This window comes from Emys orbicularis, chromosome 11, assembly GCF_028017835.1.
Source record: "Emys orbicularis isolate rEmyOrb1 chromosome 11, rEmyOrb1.hap1, whole genome shotgun sequence".
NCBI lineage: Eukaryota > Metazoa > Chordata > Testudines > Emydidae > Emys > Emys orbicularis.
This window is the reverse complement of record NC_088693.1, coordinates 32,626,686-32,649,616: the sequence shown is the minus strand read 5'-3', so window position 1 is coordinate 32,649,616 and position 22,931 is coordinate 32,626,686. Positions and strand designations below refer to the sequence as shown.

The window sequence follows — 22,931 nt, the reverse complement described above, 5'->3', positions numbered from 1 at the left end:
AACAGGGTGAGACTGTTTGCTTTTTTTAAAAATAAATACCACTTTGCTCTTCCATTTCTTTCCACAATGCACTGACACCTCTCTCTCCCCCACACACACATTCCCCCCAAAACTGGGATTATCTTCAGATGATCTTTTTACATTGAAGTGTATTTTGTGCTTAGAACACTTATTCCGCATAGCTGTATGAAACAGCAAGCCCCTTCCATGTACTGAAATGCCTTTAAGCTAGTTAAGACACAGGCATATGTTGTGAATATTCTGTAGCAAAATATAGATTCTCATTTATGATTTTATTGATAATGAAATAAGGAATTCTTACCTGCTTACCTTTTTTGTAAAGGTAAGCAGGTAAGAATTCCAGGTCTTTTTGTAATCATTTTTCTATATCTATGTTGCTAAGAGTTTTCCAAAGAGTTTCCTTTATTAAACTAGATATCGATTAGTCTGGAAGAAAGAAAATAGGGACTGGTTGATGTTAACCTGATTTTTCTAATAATAATTACTGCTGATATTTTGTGTGACTGTTTTAACAATATATATTCTTACATTTTGATTAAATAGCATTTGTAGATTTGGTTTGACCATCTGTAAGTGCTGCTGAGTAGCTGTAAAAATATTTTCATAAGATAACAGAAATGACCCTCACCAAGTGACTTTGTTTTGGAAGTTTATAATCTTTTGATTGTAGAACTACCTTACGTTAGTTGCCAGCTTCATTGTGCCACGCTGAAAATATAATGGTAGTATGTCAGTTTCTAAATAGATCTGTCTAATAAACATCCACATACAACTGCACATTTAATCTGCTTTAAAAATAGTGATCCTAAATAGAACACAATGCTGCCTAATCAACATAAAATGCATATTTGCAATATTTAATAGAAGTAGCTTTTGATGTTCGTACTGACCTGAATTATTTAACTTTGGATATGCTTTCATGCAATAAAATAACAAGAGTACTAGTCTTCAATATCGGCCAGCATTTGTGATTAGAGTATTTATTGGACAGTAAATGTAAATTCATGCCCCTCAAAAATATTTAATAGATTCATAGAATAAATAGAAAAGCTCCTATCTTATATAAACAAAAATATACTTTGAACTTTTTAGTAAACTCTGCTAAGCTGTCAATTTCACATAATGTAAAAAGGAAAATGTTACTACCAAATATTTTATGGTAGAATGTAAGTTTGGCAGGATTCGATTTTTTATCTGTAAATGTTGATTTCACCATATACACACAAACTGACCATTGATGATGATTGAATTTATAGCAAAGTAGGGAAAATGCTGCTTGATAACTTACTAGAGTGTGTTTGGGGGGGGGGGGGGTTAGGACATTTATTGTGTGTATATATATTTTTTGACATGTGATGATGATGTGTTTTCATGGTTATAAAGCTTTAACAACTTCTTCGAGTGATTGCTCATGTGTATTCCACAGTAGGTGTGCGTGCTCGCCACGTGCACCGGTGCCGGAAGTTTTTCCCTTAGCAGTACCCGTAGCGGGGAGCACCGCTGCGACCCCCGGAGTGGCGCCTCTTTGTCGCGCCATAAAGGGGGCTGCGCGCTCCCCCCACCCTCAGTTCCTTCTGGCCAAATATCGGTTCTCCATGTGGGCGAGGGAGAGGGGCTCCTCCCCCTCCTCCGCATCTCTCCAGCTCATTCTCGACTACCTCTCGTCTCTTAGGTCCCAGGGGCTGGCGCCCTCCTCGGTCAGGGTGCACCTGGCAGCCATTTCTACCTTCCACCCACCGGTGCAGGCCACTCGGTGTTTTCACACCACATGACATCCGGTTTCTAAAAGGGCTGGATCGGGCTTTCCCTTACGCTAGACCCCTGGTCCCGCCCTGGGACCTGAACCTAGTGCTCTCCCACCTCACAGGGCCTCCCTTTGAGCCCTTGGCCATGTGTTCCTGGTCCCACTTGTCGTGGAAAGTGGCGTTCCTGGTGGCTATCACCTCAGCCCGCCGGGTCTCGGAGCTTAAGGCCCTGACCTCCGAGCCCCCGTATATGGTCTTCCATAGGGATAGGGTCCAGCTCCGCCTGCACCTGGCCTTCCTGCCGAAAGTAGTCTTGGCTTTTCACATGGATCAGGACGTTTTCCTCCTGGTCCTCTGTCCTAAGCCCCATTCCTCCAATGAGGAACGACGCCTGCACATGCTAGATGTGCGTAGAGCGCTGGCCTTTTACCTAGACAGAACCAGCCCGTTCCGGAAATCCCCTCAGCTTTTCATTGCTTCGGCTGAGCGCATGAGGGGGCGACCGGTTTCCACCCAGCAGATCTCCCGCTGGATCACCTTGTGCATTCGCACGTGTTATGACCTCGCAGGGGTTCCCCCGCCTAATATAGTGAAGACTCATTCGACGAGAGCTCAGGCCTCGTCAGCGGCCTACGTGGCTTATGTCCCCATTCGGGACATCTGCAGGGCTGCTAGATGGTCCTCTATCCACACCTTTTCATCGCACTATGTGATTGTCTCCCAAACAAGGGATGACGCCGGGTTTGGTAGGGCGGTGCTCCGCCCGGGTAACCCTTAAACTCCTACCCACCTCCATCAGGTAGAGCTTGGAGTCACCTACTGTGGAATACACATGAGCAATCACTCGAAGAAGAAAGGACAGTTACCTGTTCCGTAACTGGCGTTCTTCGAGATGTGTTGCTCAGGTGTATTCCACATCCCGTCCTCCTTCCCTTCTGTCGGAGTTGTCTGGCAAGAAGGAACTGAGGGTGAGGGGAGCGCGCAGCCCCCTTTATGGCGCGACATAGAGGCGCCACTCCAGGGGTCGCAGCGGTGCTCCCCGCTACGGGTTCTGCTAAGGGAAAAACTTCTGGCACCAGTGCATGTGACGAGCATGCACACCTACTGTGGAATACACCTGAGCAAAACATCTCGAAGAACGCCAGTTACGGAACAGGTAACTGTCCTTTCTTGTATCTCAAAGTCTACTATCATTAAATTAATTGTCTGACCCCTCAACCCCATAATTTCCTGCAACTGTGAACATCTAAATAGGTAAAAATAGAAAAAAAAATTAAAAATAAACATCTGTATTATAAAAAATATAATATCAAATTCTGCCTAGTCAAATAACATATTTACCTCTGTTCTATTAAGATAAAAATGTTTTGATTGACACATACATTAGTATTTGAAAAAATTTAAGTATGGCACAATTACTTAGACTACATATGTACTTCTGAAGTGTGAGTCAAAGATCAAATCACTTTGTGTTTCTGCTAGATGGTTTATCCTTCTTAACCCATAAACTGTAAGGAAACCAGACTACTAAACTGATAGACACCCTGGCAGATGGTTCAGAGCTTATGCTAAATCACCTTAGGTTGTCAGAAAATAGGTTGGGTTCCTGGAGTGGAAGGGTCTGTAAAGAATACAGAAAAGTATTCTTTTCTCAGTTTACAGTTTGCTGCTTAAACTCCAACTCTCCTTATGTTCCCTCAGCACATGGACACTTTTTTTTTTTTGGTAGGAAGTGGGAACTGGTATAAATAACATGTGACCTCAGGACCACCCTGTCAGTAGTTTCATGTTTATGAGAAATTAAAGAATGGTGTCCCTAGCCTCTGTTTGTCAGAGGGTGGAGATGGATGGCAGGAGAGAGATCACGTGATCATTACCTGTTATGTTCACTCCCTCTGGGGCACCTGGCATTGGCCACTGTCGGAAGACCGGATACTGGGCTGGATGGACCTTTGGTCTGACCCAGTATGGCCATTCTTATGTTCTTATGACCGAGATCTTTGCATGTTTACTGAGTTACATACATATAAAATGACCTCTTTGGGAGAGGTAAAGTTAAAGGGGGAGAGTTGCTAGTTGATAATTTTTTTTTTTTTCACTTTTCCAGTTTCTTTGGTCTTAATTTCTATCTGTTCATACTGGTAATATGGCAAGTCAAGCAAGCATTATGTAACTTGATTATGAGGAAACTACTGCCTGTATTCTCCTGGTCGGTGCCTTTGAAGACTGCTTGGGTGCCTTCTGTAGCCCTCCTCCCCAGATTGCCCAGAAGCCTTCGACGGCATGCTGCTGTCATCCCAAGTAGTGTGCTTATAGGCGGTCTCCATTCTCTTTGTACCTCCTGGGCAGTGCAAAAAGAGCAGAGCAGGGATGAGAATCTCCCTTAAGATTTCTCGTTTCACACTTAGTTTTATTTGAACGTAGCTGGTCTGTCTGGCATTTCATCTCCGTGTGTGATAAGGTTTGTGACTTAGAACTTGCTTACTATATTTAATGTGAAATATTTTAAGCCACGTTGCTCCAAAATAGGATGATTTGTTTTATTTATATATATATATAATATATAATATTATGTATGTGTGTGTAGATACATAAATAAAGTATTTTGTCTCCTGGAAACAGCAAAGTACTGATTTGCGCCGCACCGCCTCCCCACCCCCCCAAAAAAAAAGTTACATGCACTGTTGTGCTATCCATGTTCACTTGGGGAGGTACTTAAATGTAGTCTTTCCTCCCCTTTTTTAAACAGAAAGAGATCTAGCAACATGCAGAATGTGTATAAGTTGCATAGAGACCACATAAGGTACACAGTAAGGCCTTGTCTACATGGCAAAGCTTTTTGTTTTATTCTTTGGGCTACCTTATTTTTTTCCAGATAAACTGTTTTGCATCCACACACAAGTTATTTTTTTGAATTATCTGACATCTTATTTTGCATAATTGCACTTCCAAAGTGGATTAATTAACTCTAGACTGGAATGAGGGTGGGTTTTGTTTGTTTTTTGAATAGGGTACATGTGGATGTGTGCAACAGCGGTAGCATTTTGGATTAACTATTCTGCTTCTGGCGGTCCTCCCACTGTTCTCCCACACTGCATGGTTTCTTGCCTGGATTGGCTTGTCTGTTTATTTCTGTGCCCTGTACTGCGTCAGGGTCATTTTTACTGCATGTCATCTCCACAATTAAATGCTAGCACTCAGCCAAGAGCAGGGGCGGCTCTATGTATTTTGCCGCCCCAAGCATGGCAGTCAGGCAGCTTTCGGTGGCATGCCTGCGGGAGGTCCGCTGGTAACGCAGATTCGGCGGCATGCCTGCGGGAGGTCTGCCGGTCCTGCGCCTTCAGCGTAATTGCCGCCGAAGCCGCAGGACCAGTGGACCTCCCGCAGGCATGCCGTCGAAGGCGGCCTGACTGCCGCCCTCACGGCGACCGTCAGGCCGCCCCCTGCAGCTTGCCGCCCCAGGCACATGCACTGGTGACTGGAGCCGCCCCTGGCCAAGAGCTCCCCTTTGCAATTCCAAATCGTGGCGAGTTCACACACGTGGAGCCACATCATTTATATCAGCCATGCCCTGTGTGTCTGCGTGATCCTGTATGGAGATCCTGCACTTCCTTGCCCTCTAGACAGAAGTGCATATCCAGGCCCATCTGAACAGTTGTCACTGGAATGCCACAATCTACAAATGTCTGTCAGAGCAAATGAAGGAAAAGGGGTATTCCCAGGATATGGAACAGTGCTGTCACAGAGCGAAGGGGCTCTGCAGGGCTACGGTAACACAAGGGACAGCAACAGGACCTCCAGTAAGCCTCCAGCTACCTGCCTGTTCTGTGAGGAACCGACCCAGATTTTGGCAAGGAAAGCCACCATCAAACCCTGGGATAGGCTTCTGGGCAATCTGGGGAGGAGGGCTACAGAAGGCACCCAAGCAGTCTTCAAAGGCACCGACCAGGAGGAGACTCTCCTGAATAGCCAAGATCTCTTCAGGATGCCAAATTCCGAGCCAGACACTCAGGTGCCAGAGATGCCCTCCAAAACCCAGGCTGAGAGCCAGCCTGAAATTACTGCATAGGGGAGACTACTAGTAAGTATTATGTGCTGAATTACAATACAACAGTAAAGGGGGATTTAAACAATTTTGTTTCATGTATTATCTGGCAGCTACCATTTTGAACAGAGCCTCTCACCACATGCTCAGCTACCCTTGTCTCCCTCTCATACTCTCCCCCCCTCAAAACACCAGCCCTGCTCAAAGTGGCATCTTTAGCAGAGACTTTAAGCTCTAAAGCGTTTAGTTCTGTGAAGTATCATGTCCCAAAACCATTGGCCAAACATGCCACCCCCTTGAGCCATGTAATTCTTCCTTCTGGTCGACTGCCATGCCCCTGCTCAAGATGATGGCCCTGCAGGGGTTAAAAATAAAACACATTGCAATGCTGGCATGTTTATTGTAACAGCAAATACAGAAACAGAAAAAGCAATAGAAAAAGTACTTGGGTTCACAACTTAATCACTGCCCTCAGCTTTTAGCTGCCTTTACATTCTATGAAGTAAACTGCTAAAACTAGGCTACTGACACATTTCAAAATGCATAGAAATTGTACAGCATTCATGACTATTTTTAATGAGACTCTCAGAATTAACCCTGTAGGTTCAAACCAATTACTGCAGAAGTCTATTTTGTAGTGCACTTTGTACTGCTATGTAGAAGTTATGAAAGAGAATTTAAAGCAAAGGCGATGCTCTATTTTTACATGGATGTTGCAAGGCACTTGCAGCTTTCTCAGGGCAGCCAAGAGAGATGGTGTATCCCTTCCACTTCTGCACAAACTGGAAGCAAATAGTGGCATTGCATATCTTCCCAGTTTGCTTATTACCTCGGTGAACAAGACTCTTCTCTGCCTCTTGGAGACATGCCTCAAGAAAACATCCTCCAGCGTAAGGACAGCCCGCAGAGATGCACATGCAGTTACTAACCTACCCCTTCTTCACCCACCCACAGCTCACCACCAATACTCAAGCCCGCATTGGTACCAGAGCCCTATAGAAAAGGGAAATGAGGCAGGAAAACCACATACCATCTCCCCAGCCTGGGAAGAGAAGATGACAGTAGGATTCCAAATGTGAGGGGGACAAATAACTTTTTATCACTGTTGGTGTGGAGACCACTATTGGGCCAACAGCATCTTGTATTATTTGTCTGTTCCTGTAGCACCTGATGTGCCCCAGCCCTTGTGGACAAGAGGCTTATTAGCTGCTAAGCACCTGAAAAACCTTTCAAGTGAAGCAAAAGAAGACAAGGCAGGAGATGTTTGCTGACTTTGTCAGTGCATCTTGGCAGAGGGCCCAAAGGCTTTCAAGGGAGTACCAAGACACAGAAAGGGACGTGCAGGAAAGGCTGCTGGCAATGATTCACAAGCAAGCAGCTCTTCTAGAGCATATTGTGGTTCTGGTTGTGAACAATGTCCCCCCACCTAGCTATGTCCTGCACCATGTGGGGAATACAGAATACCGGCAGCTGACTTTCAGCCCTCCAGATTACAGGGGGATCCCATTCTTAGTCCCCAAATCTGATCCCATCCCACACCATTCCATCCCCAGAAAAAGGAGAACAGTTTGGAGCCCTCCTTCCCCACCAACACACCTATGTGAGCTCATCAGTCGAGCTATGGAAGCACTTCAATACTTTAGGCCACGGTTCCACTGGTTTTAAGTTTGTAATATTACGTTGAATCAATAAAAGTTTTTATTATGAAAAATTAGGCTGAGAAGTTTCATTGGAATTCCCCCAATACATCAATTCCTAATAAAATGTTAAATGATAAAAGATGAAAACACCACATCACCTGTGTGTAAACGCGTTTTACAAAGTGATCACTCTGTATCTAACCTCTCAGTGACTCAGCAAGAGCACCCACACTCGGCTTCCAGCTCCCCAGCCATTGCCTTTCTTCATGGGGACCCACATCTCTCTCCCTTCTGACCAGGGTATTCCCTGGCTGCACAGCGCCTGGTCTTCACTTTGGGCTGGTCTACACTAACCCCCCCACTTCGGACTAAGGTACGCAAATTCAGCTACGTTAATAACGTAGCTGAATTCGAAGTACCTTAGTCCGACGTTACCGCGGTCCAGACGCGGCAGGAAGGCTCCCCCGTCGATGCTGCGTACTCCGCTCGCCGAGCTGGAGTACCAGCGTCGAAGGCGAGCACTTCCGGGATCGATCCGGGGCACTTCCGGGATCGATCCGGGATCGATTTATCGCGTCTTAACCAGACGCGATAAATCGAACTCAGAAAATCGATTGCTTACATCCGGACCCGGATGTAAGTGAAGACGTACCCTAAGTATTTCCCAGCAGACAGTTTGCCAAGGATACCTGCCTGTTTTCTCTTCAGAGACTGATAAGAGTGATTGTCAACAGCTGTAAGTTACCAAACAGCACTTCCTATGCAAACCTACTTTATTCTTGAGGTAAAAAGCATTGCAGAAAAAACGTATTAAAAATAATAGAAGAACCTACACGTATGCCAATAAGCTTATCAGAATTAATCTCAACCCTAACAGTGAGCAGTGTTTTCTCCAGGCTACCTGTCAGTAGCTCAAAAATGGCGTGGCCTGCAAAAAAGAGATGATTTATAGGGATGACAGGAGGGGAATGATGGGAGTTTCATTTGACATCAAATCCCAGAATTCCAGTAGATTCCAGTAGGCATCCCACAATGGAGCAAAAAACAGCAACAACAGTGCCTTGTGACTATTTCAAAAAAATGCAGAGCTGCGTGGATGCAATGATTCTCAAGAGAAGTAGCTTAAGCTAGAATAAACAAAGGGTGTGGATGTACTTTTTTGCTACTATTTCAAAAAAGCATATTTTAAAACAAGGTCATGTGTAAAGAAGGCTTAATAACATTAAGCAAGTGAGGCTGAATCAGTTAGAAGGAGAAGATAACACACAAGATCAGAAGATCAGTCCTGGTAGGGAGGGAGAACAATTCATCTGGGGGGAAAATATTATGCACCAATTTATGATCATCATCTTAGCAGTCATTCAGTATTTTGAGATTTCCCAGTATTTTTAAAGCACTGTTTTTCATAAAGTGTGATTCTACTCTGAAGATGGTTCTACTCTGGCAGAGTGGGTTTACTGTCTGTCATCTATCCAATGAGTTTCACGTTCAGTTCACAAATAAAAGGATGGTGGGGATTTCCAACTGTGAGCCATGAAAACTAAGTTTGGGATCTGAGAATCAAACTGGGTTATTTCCTCCTTGTACCTCTTTTAAAACACAAGTGATTTCCCCAATATTAATTCCCTAGAGAAACAAGGATGGGGCATGCTCAGGGATCATAAAAGTTTTCATGAGTCCCTCTGTGTGACACACAAAACCCTAAATAACTGTGAGATGTACAGTCTGACAAAAAGTTTCTATATGTGCTACTCTAATGTAGAAGGGCAGTGTCTCATTTCTAGTGTACCTACCAAAACCTCTCAGCTTCCTTCAGTCACTTGCATATTTAGAAAACAACTCCTGTGATTTACATTACTATATGTACATACCCAGCTAAATAAAGGACCAGAATGTTTCTGTGAGTACAGGAAAGCCTACAACCTCATATTCTAGCTTGGAGATGGGGAATTAAAAAGGGAAAGTGCCACCTCTGCTGTATGACTATCACAGAAATACTGTGATGGCTCTAGAGTTCTAGCCCCGTGGCTTGACAGGTCTCCAGCAACTAGCACAGCTTCATGCTATTGAAACCCCTTTATGGGTTTCCAGGGCAGCTGGTTATTTGTAGGAGCTATGCTGTCTAGGAGGCAAGGAGGCAGGGTACACATAGTACTGGTGAAGGTACAGGGCCTCTGTGCAACTAGCACTGGCCTCTGTTAGATCCCAGGGCTTTGACCACCTGGCTTCTTGACTCATAAGTACATTCCTGCCTCTTTCAGAAACATTTCAGTGAAACTTCATGAATACAAGTGCAGTTGCCCTGAATTGTGACAACTTGCTATTGATACATTACAACTTTTTACATAATATGCTAAATATGCAAAGATCTGCACATATTCCTGTATTATACCAGGAAATGAAATAACTTTTAGACTATGTGGCTGCTGTGGTCTAACATGTTGCCTTATCACCATCCCTAGTGGTGTCTGACTGCTTACTGAGCTCCATAAGGACCCGGCAACTCAAAGTTGCCTCCCCCTCTTTATTGTGGTTATATATCAGCTGATGAGCTGCCTATGCTGCACTCTCTCCTGCATTCCATAATATGTTGGTTTATGCATATTTGTGATGAGTTTTAGCATTTTCCAACTTGCGTAATTCAGTTAGCATTTTCAGTTCTTGAACATTGAAAGCACAGTATCCTGTTAGGTATTAATGTAATACAGTATATTATTGTTCTGTGTAAAGAACTAGCTGTGTTCCATATTCCTCCTTCTCGTGTACTGCTTGTGTTTGGATTAAATGTAGTTTGAAAGCAAATAGAGGAAGTTGTGGTCTAGTGGGAGTCAAGAGACCCACATTCTGTTCCTAATTCTGCCACTAACTCTCTCAATGACTTCTGGTCCTGAGCGTGTGAAGTGCTGAATGCCAGCAGCAAAGTGGAGTTGAGTACTTAGTACTAGAGGTGAACTGGGAAACAAAATCTCCATACTATGAAAAATTTAAATTTTTTTGGAAATATTTACATCCCAAATCTGGGCAAACTGCCCACCCCTCCACTACCACTAGAAATTCTTCATGGAATTGAAATCCCACAGTATTTTGTTTCAGAAGTGCAGAACATCCCCACAACGGGACAATATGATGTTTCCGAAACAAAATAAACGCCCTCGGATTCCTGGCTGCCCGCCTGGCAGGCTGCAGTGGAAACAAAATGCCTGGGAAGCCTAGACTGGCTGCCAAGGAGTGGGAAAGCCATGGAACTGTAAATGATTTTCAGATGGAAAATCAAAAAATTTTGGTGGAAAATTTTGATTCTGTGGAAAGTGAGTTTTTCAGTGGAAAATTCCTGACCAGTTCTATTCAGCACTTTGCAGGTTTGAGACTTTCATTTCTTTTTGGGCTTGTCAGTGCTAGGAAAAAGAGAGTGTGGTTATTTTTAGTTTTAAAGTGTCAGCAAATATGTTTTAGAATCCTAGTGAAGTCAGGGCAGCTTCTAGTTTTAACACATTGTTACTGGTCCATGTATTATCTGGTGGAGTTCATCTAAATCAGCTAACACTTGTTAAAACCACTTCTTATCCTGTCTAGGGTTTTAACATGTGTTAGCTAGCACATGTTTTTGTTTGTTTAAAATCACACACATACTTTTCCCGAGTTTGGGTAAGCAGTATGTGTTACACATAAGGTAACGTAGGAATAATGATGTATGCCCACCTTTTTAAAGTGGTTTCAGACTTGTAGATGAAAATAAGATCTAAGCGTTATTTAAATTAAACATTTTCAAAAGTAAGAATAAGCTCCATCTTTAACATAGTACATTTGTCATCTTTATATAGTTATGGAAAATTAGAGTGGAAACCTTACTATATAAATCTAAAAAATCAAGGATTAAAGTTTGAAGTTTTTTCTTTATATGATTTTTTTTCTGTTTCTATCAATATATTCTTATATTTTGTTACATTATAAATTAAAAGTGAACAGAAGATTTAATAATAAATTATAATAAAGATTCAATAATAAATTTTAATAATTAAATTACACGATCTTGGTCTCTGTTGTAACAGGATGTCACAAGTATAATATTTTATTTCCTTTTTAAAAAAATTTTAGATATGGGAAAATTGTATCCACAAAGGCTATTTTGGATAAGACAACAAACAAATGCAAAGGTATGTTTGTCTTTAAATTATATTTGCCTACTTGTTTTCAAATGATTTTAAAATATTCTTAACGTGTGTGTGTGAGAGAGAGAGAGAGAGAGAGAGAGAATGTATGAAATACATTCTTATTCCAAACCAAAGTTTAGTCTTGCCCAATGTCTGTATATTTGTCCCCAGTACAATTGGCAAATAGTCCATGCCCAAGCAGTGTGGCAAAACTTCAGATGACTCCAGTTAAGTTAACAGGCACAGCACTGCTGGTATTTAGCCCCTGCTTTAAAAAAGGAGAATGGAGTTAGAAAACAGCTTTTTCCCCCTCCTTGCTCGGGGAGATTAGAGTGCCTTACAAAAGACCATTAGACTGTACTAAGTATCTGGAAACATTACACATTGTGCAAATTGGCTCTATTAATTAGAACAGAGTAGTTTTAAGCAGTACTTAATTACATGTTCCAATACCCTAATTGTGTTTTTGTTCTATGCCTGTTGAATATATTGGTGGGAGAGAAAGGGTTTGTTTTCATGAACATAATTATAGCTGGGAAAAATAATAAACTTCTTTCAGATACACTGGATATGTTAATTTAGTGCACTGTCCTTCAAAATTTCATATAATTATTATGAGAGCATACTCCAGCAACACAAGTGGTGTGTGGAGGTGTAGCAACAGACACTGACATATCAGGTTTCAGACATTCTTTCTGACAATAATGAGGATAATTTCTAAGCAAAGGGAAGAATGGAGTCGGCTGACTTAGCAATGTTAACTACTGACCCCATGAATGAGTACAAAGCTGACAAGCAGGGGCAGGAAAGGAAAGCTCATCATTAATAGAGTTCCATCTTTTTGTGGGGAACTTAGAGGCAATGGTGCAGAATGGGTTCTAAACACAGGATCAATCAATCAAAGGAACACTGAATTCAAAATCTGTACTTATCTGAAAACTTTTTACCTCCAAGTTTTACATGTACACCTGCTATACTGTAACTGGGGAAAAAATAGAGAAAACTATTTTTCTACACTTTCAATTTATTAATGCGTTTGACAGTACTTAGTTTGTCTCACACCCACACCAATCCAGAAAAGACTTATGGAAGTCAACTGATGAGTACTGTTTATGGCTCGAATCCTGCAAAGACTTTTGCATGAAATTACTTATAATAATTTTTAAGTGACCAGATTTAAAGCTGATGGGTGTCCTTTTAATGGCAATATTCCTTCCGAGAAGTTATGTTTTGGCACATAGTTTTCTCTATACAGAATCCATAAGGTACATTTAATTGTATTGTAAGCCTTATATGTTTAGTATTTGAAGCTAAATTTTCATTCTGATAACACCCTTACTCTTTCCAAAAGTGATGTGGGATTTTTAATGATTACGAGTAGCCAGTGGCTTAGTTTTACATCTCATCTAAAATGTGGCATTTCCAGCAGCACAGTGTGCTGTAATGACCTACTTCGTGATTTGCTTCAATACTTAAGAGCGAATAGTGCCACTTTCTGAGACACGGGGCCATTTTCTGCTACACTGGGATTTTATTTATTGTTATCAAAGTAGACTTGAGTCAAAGATTGCTCTTGTTTTTACAGGGCTGTTTATTTTGAGTGGGATTTTGAAAAGCACTCAAAGGGGATTAAGTCACCTAACTCCTAGTGATTTTCAGTGGGACCTGAAGACAGACAGTGGCTAGTTTCATTAGGTAATGGCACTTAACACCTAGATAGCTTTGAAAACCCTAGCCTGTAAGGTTACTGCCTGATAAAAGGCGTCATTTGTTTGCCATCCAATTCCACTGGAGTCTATTGGTAGATTCCCTCTTAATAACCAACTTGTAACATGTAAAAAATTCTTGTACTTCCCAGAATTATCAGGGACAATTTTTAGAATTAAAAATGACTGTTATTTATTTAGTTTATTGTACTTAAAAATAAAAATAAAAAATCTGGTGTTGTCTATAGCATCTCTGTGTGTTGCTGCAATATAAAGCATTGTAGAAACACTTGGTGAAATCTTGGCCCCAATGAGGTCAATGCAAAGCTCCCATTGACTTCACTGGCGGACAGGATTTCACGTATCATATAATTAAACTAACCACTGTCTCTTGTGTACACATGATGGAATAACTATAGCTTACCAATTTTATCAGCACACCATGGTTTAGGCGATTGGTAATAGGGTACAGAGGCTTTAATTTCTAGGTTGCTTGTTAAAATCTGGGCAAGAATTTTAGTGACCAAAAGTTAACATGAGATTGCTATTTAGTGGCCTATATGATCTCAGGTTAGTTCCTAATGGACTAATAACCAGATCACACAAAGTATTATAATAATTGTTGGAAGCTTTGGCATAAGCCACAAATGAATGGGCATGAAAACTGACTTGTCTTCTTACTGCGAGAAGTAGTTCCTCCAACTCGTGGTTGAAGGATATTGGTGGGACAGTGCTGGGCAACTTACCCGCCTGCTGTTCTGTTCTGTGACTAAATGAAGATCTTCAGCTTCCAAGGCTGTCAAATTGTCCCCTTCCACCAGCACAAATTTTGCGTTTTTAAAAAAAAATGCTGTTGCACTGTTTCATTATAAAATGGTTGTTTGCTTCTCAGTAAAAGATGTTTTAAATTTCAGGTTACGGTTTTGTAGATTTTGACAGCCCAGCAGCTGCTCAGAAGGCTGTTTCCGCTCTGAAGGCTAGCGGAGTCCAAGCACAGATGGCAAAGGTAAGTTTAAAAGTACTCTGCAAATTCTTGCAGTGTAACCTGAAAGTGAACAAACTTGTGCTTTTTTAGTTCATTGGCAACACACATTCAAAAGCTGAAGGCCCCCTATTGAGGATGCAGTGTCTCCAATCCCCACCATACTTCAGAGTTTAAAAATGGGGATAGTTAGCTGGAACTCAGCCTCAGAAAGGTGGGCTTCGCCCCTCCCCGCCCCCCCACTGAACTGAATGGGATTTTTTTTTTTTTTGCCACTGATTGCAGTAGGAGAAAGAGTAGGCCCTAAAATAACCACTATAAGACTTCACAGATTAAAGTCAACATCTCAAATTGTAGCTGGAAACAAATTAGTAGTTTCTGTAGTTTGTAGAACACAGCTATTATGTGCTCTGTATGTGGAGCACCACGGAGTAATCGGTTTGCCATATTCTTTACTAGCTGAATCTTTCAAGTGGTCATTATGGGGATCTTCAAATAGAGCACATTGGAGAAATCCACTCTATATAACTGTAGCTAAATCCACAGCTAACATGATAGATTACAAGTTTCTGGTTGGTACAGAAGGAGAAAAATAGCAGTTCTAGTTACCAAAGAATCCAGGAGTAGAGACGGTTCCTAATGTATCTACAGATGGTGAGCCTCAGTAATGATAGGGAAGCACACTCTACATTTTTTTGGGGGGGGGTGGGACGGGCGGGGGTGTGAATTTTCAACAGCATATACTGGAATTGTTTCTGTAGGGCTTGTAGTATATTTTATGTTAACTGAATTAAAACTTAAATGTGGGATTTTCAGAAGCCTGTAGGAGTTAGGTGCACATAGATAATTGAAAGTCCCAAAATATTTGTCAAGGTGTTCTTGTATTAGGGTGTCTGCTCAAGGTAATTGGAAAAATTCCAGCAGAACAGTGTTTCTTCAGATTTATCAAAATCAAAACATTCCTTGAAGACAGACTGGTTTCACCAAAATTCTGATAGGAGTGGGGCTCAGGCAGGTTTCAAAACCTGCCTGGTTTCCTGCTAGACCACTTGGCTCTTCAATAGCTTGCCTGGTGGGCTTTTTGGGAACCCAGAGGCTTACATGGTTTGTGGCTCAGGAGCATCCCACCAAGTGGATGCACCGGGGCTAGGGACCCCAGAACTTCCAGGGTCTGTTGCCCTGGGGCAGCCCACCAGCTGAGAGCCAGGGACCCCAGGCTTCCAGAGTGTGCTGTCCCAGAGCCGCATGACAATCAGACTGCCTCAGGGCCAGGGATCCATTCAATTTTTTGGAGAATTTCAAAATTTTTGGTTCTCATTCCAAAATATCAAAATCTTCCATGAAGCTGAATTATCTTTCTCTGAACAGCTCTAATGTCTGCCTTTCATGGTACCTGCCTGTGCATCATATTTGCAGTTAACAATTACTCTTGTTTTTTTAAGAGAGGGTGAGTTTTGTAAATCCAGAAAGTCATAAATTTGGGGAGGTAACACATGAATAATCATTTTGTTAAATGCCCTGTTTCCAGTAGAATGCCATAAAAACCGATGCAAATTTATAAATAAAGACAATATTTGTGCATATTTTGTGTATATAAATAGTTTTTAGTAGTTCTTAAAACCAATAATTCTGAGGTGGAATTCTAGCTAGACAAAATATTCAAGTGATTAAATCTGTTTTTTTTAAAAATATTACAGTATACAACAGATCAAGAAAGCCTTCGGAGCTATTCATGGGGTTCTATGTACAGACTTTTTTTTTTTTTCGGTTGAGATATTTTTTCCACAGCTTCTCAGCTGAGGAGGACAGTTAAGCTAACAACACGAGATGTGTTTGGACAGGTTCCAGGTCAACAAAATAGAAACCATATGTTTAGTACTTAATGTATATTTCACCACAGACGGGCACACATGAACATACGTACATACAGGGAGGTGTGAAATTTCTTTGTGTGTGCATGTGTGTGTTTTCATTGGTGGTCATTTAATGTTATAAATTATTTTTTTTAAGCTATGGTATGTTAAAATGATGATGAATGTTTTGTCTAAATAAATAATATAATTTTTGATGACCAATAATGCCTTCAGAGCAAGACCAACATTCTAGTTTGAGACAATCATTTTGAAATATGTATATAATGGGTCTACCCTACCTGGTAGCAAACAGGAGCAGGTTTTGAATAGCAATGAAATATGTTGATATTGCTTTATGTAAGCACTAATGTTAAAACTGAGTCCTGAATATGTAAAAATTTTGTTGAATTTCTGAACCACTCAAGAACACACAGGTCAAATTTTTCAAACTTGAGTGCCTAAAATAAGTCATCTGCATCCGTACAAGTTTATTTTGGACTGGAAATTGGTGTGCCAGCTTTTGATATGAGAGTAATTTTTGTTTCTTTTCAAAATGTGAACCAAGCCCAAGATTTTCCAAGGTGCCCAGTGATTTTAAGTGCCTCAATATTGATCATCTAATCTGTAATACCTTAAGAGGGCCTGCTTCTCTCTGCAAATCAGGCCTATTTAAGATGTCTCATCTTGGATGCCTAAAAATTGAGGCATTCAGAATCACTAGTCATTTTAAAATAATTTTGGCCAAGATTTGGAAAATCAATCTTTTTATATACAGGGAACTATATAAAATAGTATGTATATTTTTACCTATTTTGCACACTGCCTTCTGCTTTAAATTTTGTTATAATTAAATTGTGTGGTCCAATTTGCTCACAGTGTAGTTTACAGCCTTGTCATTTGAAAAGGTTGGGGTGTACCTTTTCCATAACAACCACTTGCTGATAGGGTGACCAGAGAGCAAGTGTGGAAAATCGGGACAGGGGGTGGGAGGTAATAGGAATCTATATAAGAAAAAGACCCCAAAATCGGGACTGTCCCTATAAAATCGGGACATCTGGTCACCCTACTTGCTCATGGTCTGCCTCAGAGACTGATGCAACCAGTTTCAAGTGAGCTTGGGGAGGAATACTGGTCAACTGATTGACTTGACCTGTCATTGATATGATAAGACCGTATTCGCCAAATGATCAATAATGTGGCTCCTAAACACCCTCATCTTGCTCACAGTCAGTATGGTATTCTGAGGACCTTCAGCAGATAAAGCAGTAGGAAAGAAATCTAGCTGGCGGAAGTCTTGTTCTGAGTCTGACTGTGGCAGCACTTTTGCAATCTCATGCTGTAGCTGTGCAGGATGTGAATTAAAAATGATTTGCTTCCACTACAGCATCTGCAAGTCCCAGTTGGTAGAACTGCTTCAAGTTGTGAACAGTATAATTAAGCCAAGTTGTTTATTCCCAGTGATTATGTTAAATATTTGACTTGGTGCGCTATCAAGCTATTTTGTGGATAAGATCATTCAGAATCTGACTGAGCTTTGTGCTTTGGAAGTGGATCTCGTGGCAAGGGAACATAATCTTCTCTACTTGTGTTTCAGCTATTGTTGGTCACTGAGGTGATTTGGGGGCCTGAGTCATAGGATTCAAGCCACATCCTGCGAATTAGATCCGCGTCCCCCCTGGTTTCTGAAGACTACTATGGATATGGGTCATTGTAGATAATTGGCATTTATCTTCCTTAGGGATGTTGAAATGCCAGTGACTGTTTAAGACGCAATCGTTAGCTCTTGCACAAGAAACTATCTCTTGGTTCTGATGTTTTCAATTCTACCCCTCTTTCTAAACTTAGGGAACATTATTGGGAAGTTTGTGGTGAGGCAACTTCAACGGTGTCTGGTTGTGTTGGTTGATGATGGCTCTCGGTGATGGCGATCAGGTGTCCATCTTGATTCTTCTAAAGCTGTCAGAGGTCTTTCATACTGTTTACCATGAGATGTTGTTGACTCACCTGTGGATTCAAGTGGCTTCATTCCTTTTTATTCTGGAAGATTCCCCGAGGGTGGTATTGAGCAATTGTCCCAAGTGGTGTTTCATGTAGGATCCCATCGTGTTACCCCTCTTTTTCAGTGTGTATATGGGGCTGTTGTGATGTAAGCTCTGAGGTGAATTAGGAGGTGGTGGCCTCCAGTTGGTTTCTGGGTGCAGCTTGAGACGTTGGCTTTGTGTAATGTTCTAAATAGTTTGGCCCTGAATAGCTGAGAGATGCCCTCATTGATCAGCTGTGGCACTCAAACTCGCACCCTCCAGGAGGATAATTTTTCTGTGAGGGGCATTCTCACCTTCCTCACTTGGTCTGACAGAACCAGAGTCTGATGACCTTCAGGGCATAATGCAAGGGCTGGATCTCATCACAGGCTCTTGAGGCAGGAAGACAAGGTGTGTACCAGGCATGAATACTAATAGTGCAGATGGTGTTGTTAGTCTTGATGAATTAATTGACTATCCAAAAGGGAGAGTCCAATTTCTAATTATTTTATATTCTTTTTGAAACGCAGGTAATTGCCTAATTGTACATGCACTTGGAGTATCTAGACAAACACTTCAACATATAAAATAAAAATAAAAATCTCTCATTTACTATTTCAAATTTAGTGATTGTGCTCTGCTGTGGCTCCCTAAATCAGATTAATAGAAGAGACCTAATAGATCTGAAGAACCTACTACTTTGTATTCTTTGAAAGCTCTGCACAGCATCTTCATAGTAAGGATTGTCCTTTTGTCAAAGATGCACTTAGGAATGTCTCCGTCCTCATGAATTGACAATGAATTGCGTCTAAGACTTGTTCAGCAATGTTCCATTACTACGGATTGACAAGAAATAAAGATCCCTTTTAAGCATGCCTCTTCTCTTGTTTGAATGCTGTAATGTTCAGGGATCTATGGAGGTAAGCCAGGTTTTGGCATACATAGACTCTCCTCAGAGCATTAAAATGTTGTTGAAAAAGGTCTTTTGTAGAAGTGATGTTTAAAATGCCATCGTGAAATTAACAAATCATACTTTAAATGCCAGTGGGAAAAGGTTTAGAGGCTTTAAGGACTAGGATTAAACTACTTATTCCCTGAAATCATACGATTGAATCCCGGTAGAGTGGATTTAGCCCTCCATAATTCTGAGATAGATAACCTGAAAGATACATAAACTGGGATATAACTGAAGGATTGCTTCTGCAGTCTCCAGTTAACTTAAATCTTGTAATACTGTATATGATGTTAACTGCAATAAAATATAACTGCAAAAATGTGTGTTAGGGCATTCTTAGATGATAAATAATGGAGTTTACTGTGTGATGGCATGGTATTTTGTATACTGCTTGTTGAAGTGGATAGAAAACAATTAGTGCCAATCCTGCTCCTGTTGAATTGAATAAGAGAGAATGGGACCCTTAAGGAACAGAGAGATAACCTTCCATTTTTCAGGATCAGTAATTAGATGACCATTTTTCGAATCCAGAGTTTTCTACTTATTTCATATGGCATTTTGGTTTCTCCTTTGTTGAGCTCACCTAGGTTGCTAGTATAACAATATGACATATTTTATTTGGTTCAGGTTTCCTAGGTAATATGGTGAAAGGTGTATGGTTTGTTTTTAATAACTATTCTGTATGTTGAGTCTTTATTGGATAACATTTGAAATTTTTCTTCCTCATAAAGAGCTTTTAATATATTCAGCAAGAATTTCACAGGATGGATTGAGAAGGTTTATGTAGCTTAAACCAATAGCAGAGATGGGTGTTCCATGTGTTAATGTTTACATTTGATTTTTGTGGAGGAAGGAGCTACTGCTAATCCATTTAGAGATTTGCCCAATCCCACTCAACTGCTGTTGGCTTTATACTGTCCCCATAGCAGCACCTTCCTAGGAACCAGGACTTTGAGTTTCATATTGTCATATTTTCCTCCCTTTTAAACCTTCCCTTACTTTCCGACTCCATAACAACTGGGGAATGCCTCTGCCTTACAGGACATAGCATCAGATCTCCAGCTAAAACAATTCCAGCCATCCCAACATCCTCCAGGGATGAGCAGGTAACAGGGCCCCTATAGAACACTGTTTCCCACCCAGATTGTCTAGTGGGGATGCCTGTGATAGCAATGCAAAGCACATTTTCCACCCCACCCTTTCCCTGATTCTCCCTCTATCCTTGAGAGCATCATCTCTCTGTTCTGCCAAGTTCTGCTGGCTCAGAAAGCAGAAGACCAAATATCTCCCACATGACAATGTAATGAGCTAATATTAGGCCACTGTCTCGTCCCAGAATGATCTGTGTGCAAATGTCGGCCAGTAATCTTTATATTCTTTTCCTAACAATTAAGAAGACAGAGCCGTGAAGCACTCACCACATGCTGACAGCCCAGCCAGAAGTTAAACAATCATTTTTTAATGCACTAACTCACTTTTAGTTGACATTTTATTTTTTAAACTTATTTGGGAGATATGCATTGTCACCATTACATAAAATCTGACTTGCACATTGTTGTCCCTGCTTGTATCTAAAAAAGACCTTGTGTGCCACCTGTAACCATCTCTGTAAGAGAAGTTAAAGGTTAACCATTTTTTATCTCTGTTTAATGTTGTAGGGCAGACATCCCCTTAGGTCACTGCCAAAAGAACATGGTTTTGAGTGAACAGCTATGGCAAATGGCTAACTCATATGACTTTTAAGAATGTACTGGGTTTTTGTACTGGTCTTCACCATGTCAGCCTGCTGGAGAATTAAGTCAGTTTACATTCCTGCAGAGAAAGGGAAGTAAATAATTGTGGGTTACCATGGTAACTAGTGCACTAAATCTGATTAGTTAGGGTAGTAAAAATATGGTGAGGAATATTACAATGTTTTATTTTGCAAGTGGACTCTGCTATATAATGACTCCTGAATGTCTAAAACAGGTTACATGCAAACAGGCGAGTTCTAGCAAACTTTTCTCACAGCCATTTATGGACACTGAATACTTTGCATAAAAATATTTTATCTGCCCATTTTGCAGGCATTTCTATAGACAGTACAATAAAAACCCATATTAGAATGATGATGGATTAGTTTAAGAAAATTAAGCAGTTTTCCTTAACTTTCCCACTAGCAAACTCTAATTAGCTGTATAGAAAACACAGGGAACTTGTAGGGAATATTACTTTACAAGAAAGTTGATTAAAATTGTTTATACAGTAGATTAAAGGAGGGCCAAACCTTTCCCACCTGAGGACTGAATGACCATCATTTCAGGAGCCCAAGGGCTAAAACCTAATTTGCATAAAATGGAACAGTTAGCAATTACTTGTCTTCAATTCAGAGCTGCAGCCCTCAGAAATTACCCATCTCAGCCTGTGGTGCTGCATCTTGTTCCCATGCTGGGACCTCTTGGTGGGCTGTAGGTCTGTGTTGAAGATGAGGATGATAATGGGCCATGTTACAGAATTGCTGCGTGTTCCCCTGCAGTAGATTTAAGGAGAAAGCAAGAGTGCCAAGGAAGACAAGAAGCATATGATTAAATAGATGGTTGCAAACTTGACTGCAGTGTTGTACTGTAGCTAAAAACTACCTTTTAAACCAGTCTTGCTCTAATCATTTATACTATAGCTGTGCTTTGTGAAAACAAATTAAGATATTTAGGTAGCTAATTAAAAATATACCGTTTGTTTGGAATGCTACATAGCAAGTGAAAATTAAGCTAATGCCGTTTCAACTCTCTTACTTACAGTCATTGGACAAACTGCCTTAAAGCTGGAGCTACAACTGATATTTAAATTAGATATGGGCCAGTTGTAAACTTGAAGAGTTTCTGTAAAAAGGCAGACAAGCATTTAATCCCTGCTGTATCAGCCAGAGGATCTTCCATGCTGCGAGCACTGCCGAGTCACATGTTTCTGAATAGCTATCTGTTAGCTGTGACCCTGTCCAGAGCAAGAGAAAACAGATGTCTTATCATTTTGCCAAGTTTCTTTCTTGTGTTTTAGGATCTGTTCCACATGCACAGGGAGGCTTTTATTAATTTCTTTCAGATGATGGCTGAGCATTTTACACCATGTAGGACCCCTCATCACCACTTTTCTACTTAAATTAACATTAGTGGCTGTTTGTTCCTGTCCCTTTTACAACAAATGTTGAACCTAGCTTTCAGCTTATTAAGGTAGGCATTTAACCCTTCAGTGCCTTGAGGAATATGGCATGCATTAATCTAAAGGAGCACTCTTTCTATGTTTGTCTCATCATGTCCAATCAGACATGTCTCTGAGACAAACTTGGAAGTGTGTGGTGAGAAAAGAGTAAGGGAAACGTTCTGATTCCTGTTGCTAAAAGTAAACCTTCCTATTTTTTTTTTCAGTAGAGCAATCATTTATTATGCTCCCCAAGCCCCCAACATTAGGCCATTTCCTGAAGGGGACTGAGTGCCCTCAAAGGGCGCCCACTGAAGTCGATGGGAGTTGAGGGTGCTGGGCATATGATCGCATTGTGCCAATTAACAGGTAAAATGCTCTACATAGATTACTAGGGTTGTCAAGCAATTAAAAAAATTAATCGCAATTAATTGCACTGTTTAAATAAATGGTATTCTATTATTGTTTAATATTTTTGGATGTTTTCTACATTTTCAAATATAGTGATTTCAATACAACACAGAATACAAAGTGTACAATGCTCACTTTATTTTTTATTACAAGTATTTGCACTGTAAAAAAAAAAAAAGCAATAGTGTTTTTCAATTCACCTAATACAAGTACTGTAGTGCAATCTC

The 22,931-nt window shown here is 40.9% G+C and overlaps 1 protein-coding gene across 1 annotated transcript in view; it reads left to right on the top strand.

Moving 5' to 3' along the window:
• RBMS1 (RNA binding motif single stranded interacting protein 1) overlaps positions 1-22,931 on the top strand; it is a 129,357-nt gene that overhangs the window by 56,239 nt on the left and 50,187 nt on the right. Inside the window, exons 3-4 of the mRNA XM_065412920.1 lie at positions 11,547-11,605; positions 14,223-14,314. Coding sequence (XP_065268992.1) covers positions 11,547-11,605; positions 14,223-14,314 — 151 coding nt within the window. The remainder of the gene's footprint in view (positions 1-11,546; positions 11,606-14,222; positions 14,315-22,931) is intronic.